This window comes from Belonocnema kinseyi, chromosome 7 (assembly GCF_010883055.1).
Source record: "Belonocnema kinseyi isolate 2016_QV_RU_SX_M_011 chromosome 7, B_treatae_v1, whole genome shotgun sequence".
In the NCBI taxonomy this organism is placed as follows: domain Eukaryota; kingdom Metazoa; phylum Arthropoda; class Insecta; order Hymenoptera; family Cynipidae; genus Belonocnema; species Belonocnema kinseyi.
In genome coordinates, this window is record NC_046663.1 from 125427283 (window position 1) to 125430476 (window position 3194).

Sequence of the window (3194 nt, forward strand, 5' to 3'; positions counted from 1 at the left end):
GTTGTGAGACGTGGTTATGGCTGAAATTTTACCGCGATTTCGCTGGAAGCGGGTGCAATTTTTCAGATTAGCACCCGCTCCCGGCGAAATCCTGCGGTTGTTTTCTCAGAACCCGACACATTATGGCCGTCAAGGGGGGAGACAGAAGTAGTCCATATAATCGGGATCTAAGTGTATTTTGAATCATATTATTTTTATCCTAGTCTATGGGTAGCACTAGGTACAACACTCTCTTCCAAGTATAACATATTGTCAAAACGATAAGCCTGTTAACCTTTGTCGGCCAGATATTGCACCGGCGCACTGCCTTTGAAGTCCGAAATATTGCTTAATGTTTTGGATTTAAAATAAAATCTTCTTTTTTCAGGGAAGAAGCAAATAATGAGTTATTTATTGCTTTTCTCAAGTTAAACAAAAAAATTTGATTGGAAAAATAGATGGGATCACAGATAGACAATAATAGAAAAACGTGGATACAAATGCGACATACATTCACGAACACGGCGCGGGGGATAGAAAGGGAGATAAAAAATATAACGTTTGAAGAATGCAATGTATTTAGTTAAAAGGGATAAAAAAAATTGTTATCTTTTCTTATCGTTCTACTTCCGGTAATTAGTTCAGATAATTTGTTCTATTAAACACTTTTATTTTATTTTTCTCTGTTTCAGCGTGGCGGTCCAGAGTAGGTAGAAGAAATGTTATCAATACAACATTTTAGAACCTACTGATGAATGAATTTCTCATTTTCTCATTCGATATGATCATGTATTGTACAGAAGCAAGTGTAAAATTATAGGTGTATTCATGGCGTTATATAATATATAGTATTCTCGTAATCAAATGAATTGCTAGACTTATTCATTTCCAACCAAAAGCATCTTTTCCGACAAGGTCACTTCACTACACATTTATTGACATTGCCCAACATCCTATTTATAGTTTGTCTTGAGGCTCACTGGCGTGTTCACCAAGTTATTTTCGACCACGCAGAAAACTGTTGAATAGGCTTGTAATAAAAATGAATTTACAAGTTAGAACTGGCAGTGAAGTAAAACATTATTTCATGCCGTTGGGCATGGATTATTTTTTGGGAAACAAATTTAGATTTTCTCCATCATATAGGAATGGGTCTATCACTGGGAGGGGACCATTTTTTTAAAGGAAGCAGTTGATCTTTTCTAAGCTGAAATTTGAATATATTTTATTTTTTAAGTTGAAGTCGTTAAATGATTTTTAATTGAGTTTCTGAATTTTCAAAATTAGGCGAACATGCCAAATTACTCAAAATATAAAGCATTTTATGCTCGACCTCGGAGAATTGGCTCATTTATCCTATTTCAAAAATTGAACAAAACGTTTACATTATATTTCTTTCGTTCTGTGGAACAATTGCTACATAATTTTTTCATGAAAAAAAAATTTTGTTGTATCTTCGAATGCGTAAAAGATAATAGACAAGTTATTTTAGAAATTAGCTTTGGGGTCTGTAAATAATGAAGAATATTCAGATTGCCCTCAGACTCAGTTAACTCAAACCATTAAGGGATAATTAGATTTTCACTGGCAAATTCACAGTGATTTTCGAGAAAGCCTGTAAAAGAAAGTGATTATCTACATAAAAGAGTGGCATATCTCCTCAAATTTGATTTTGGATCTACTAACGTCAAGCGTCACCGAAAGAATGCATTTGTATAAAAAGGAAATAATATAAAAGAAGTATATATATACAACGTATATAAAAGAGACATTTGTATATTTTGAAGTGAAATTATTAATAATAATTTAACAATTTTAAATTAATTTGAATTGTTTTAATTGATCCTTATGAATGGATAAATATAAAGATTTTATGTAATTGTTTAGTAATTTTTAGTTGTTTAAGCCATTTTTTCTATAGAATAAATATTTATTTTATTGATGCATTCGTCTATTACGATACTTAAAGGGTACATACTCTTTTTTCAATTGTTTTAAACATTTATTTGTTCGTACCAAAATTTTGGCATGCGGAGTCTTTTTTTAAAATGCTTTGGTCTATTTAATGAACTTGAGTGCTTATTTTTGTTTTCATGTTTTGCTTATTGTTTTGAAAACGTATATTTGCTCAAATCAAACTTTTTAAATTTATGCTCTAATTGCTATTTTAGCCTAACTAATATACATGTGAACGTTTTTTACCTACCATTTTCATTATTTTCAAAATATTTACACAGTTCAAGACTTAAAATATGGCTTTCAAGATATAGACGGTATAATCCTTCAATATCTTTAACAAATATTGTATTCGTAATCGCAATCGTATTGAAGTCTTTCAAACTTTTAACAATTTTCAAGCCTTCCCTACCGATAAAAATCTCTGAATATATACTGAAGATTCCTAGGCTCTGAGAAGTTTTGAAAAATTCTCCGCAGGCACACATGTAGATATATATAAAGATCCAGGTAGCTCGTTTAAATTTTCTGAAGGCTCTAAAATTTCCATTACAAAATTGAAATAGAAAAAACGTCCTTTGTAAAGCTTTCGGATTAAAATTGAGAAATAGATTTTTTTAATTTAAAAGTTCACAGCTTAAGGTCATGCTCTTCGTGACCACGTGATCAAACTAGTCCCCGGTTATAAGCATTTTTTTTGGTATTCACTGTGTCCACACAGATTGAGATATCGTGTTCAAAATTTAACAGATTAAATAAAAAGCACTAAAGAATGTTTGTTTACATCAATATGTTTATAGTTTTAAAGAAAGTTTATTTATAAATCGATGAAATAGGGTATTGCCATTCGAGTTACAGCACTTTGCAGATAATTTTTGGTTTGATGCATTTCGGATTTTTAAGTTCGCGTATATTGAGCACTGACACCAATTTCGGATTAAATCGTCTAAACCTTAAATAAAATTAATGGAAGCAATAAAATTTGCACATTCGTTGCCAATCAACAAATAAGTATCTGCACACACATAACCTATCATTATTTTTGGAGAATTTTTAGTGATTTCTAGCGGAGAAAAAAAACCTTTGAACGTCGATAAAGTCGAGATCACGTGACCAAGTTCGTTCATGAAATTTTTGTGTTGAATGATTTTCATTTTTTTGGTTCTAAAAATAAAAGATAAATTTCAAATTGGAAACATAGCGACACCAGAAATGTGATCAAATTTACTCTTCGGAGTTTTCCAACCAACTTCCATAAT

The 3194-nt window shown here is 31.1% G+C and overlaps 1 protein-coding gene across 1 annotated transcript in view; it reads left to right on the forward strand.

Moving 5' to 3' along the window:
* The window catches only part of LOC117176803 (28S ribosomal protein S36, mitochondrial), an 81793-nt gene extending 80948 nt beyond the window's left edge, over nt 1–845 (forward strand). The window contains exon 4 of the mRNA XM_033367114.1: nt 672–845. Within this exon, the coding sequence (XP_033223005.1) occupies nt 672–689 (18 nt within the window). The 3' untranslated portion in view covers nt 690–845. The remainder of the gene's footprint in view (nt 1–671) is intronic.
* Nucleotides 846–3194: the final 2349 nt, after the last annotated feature.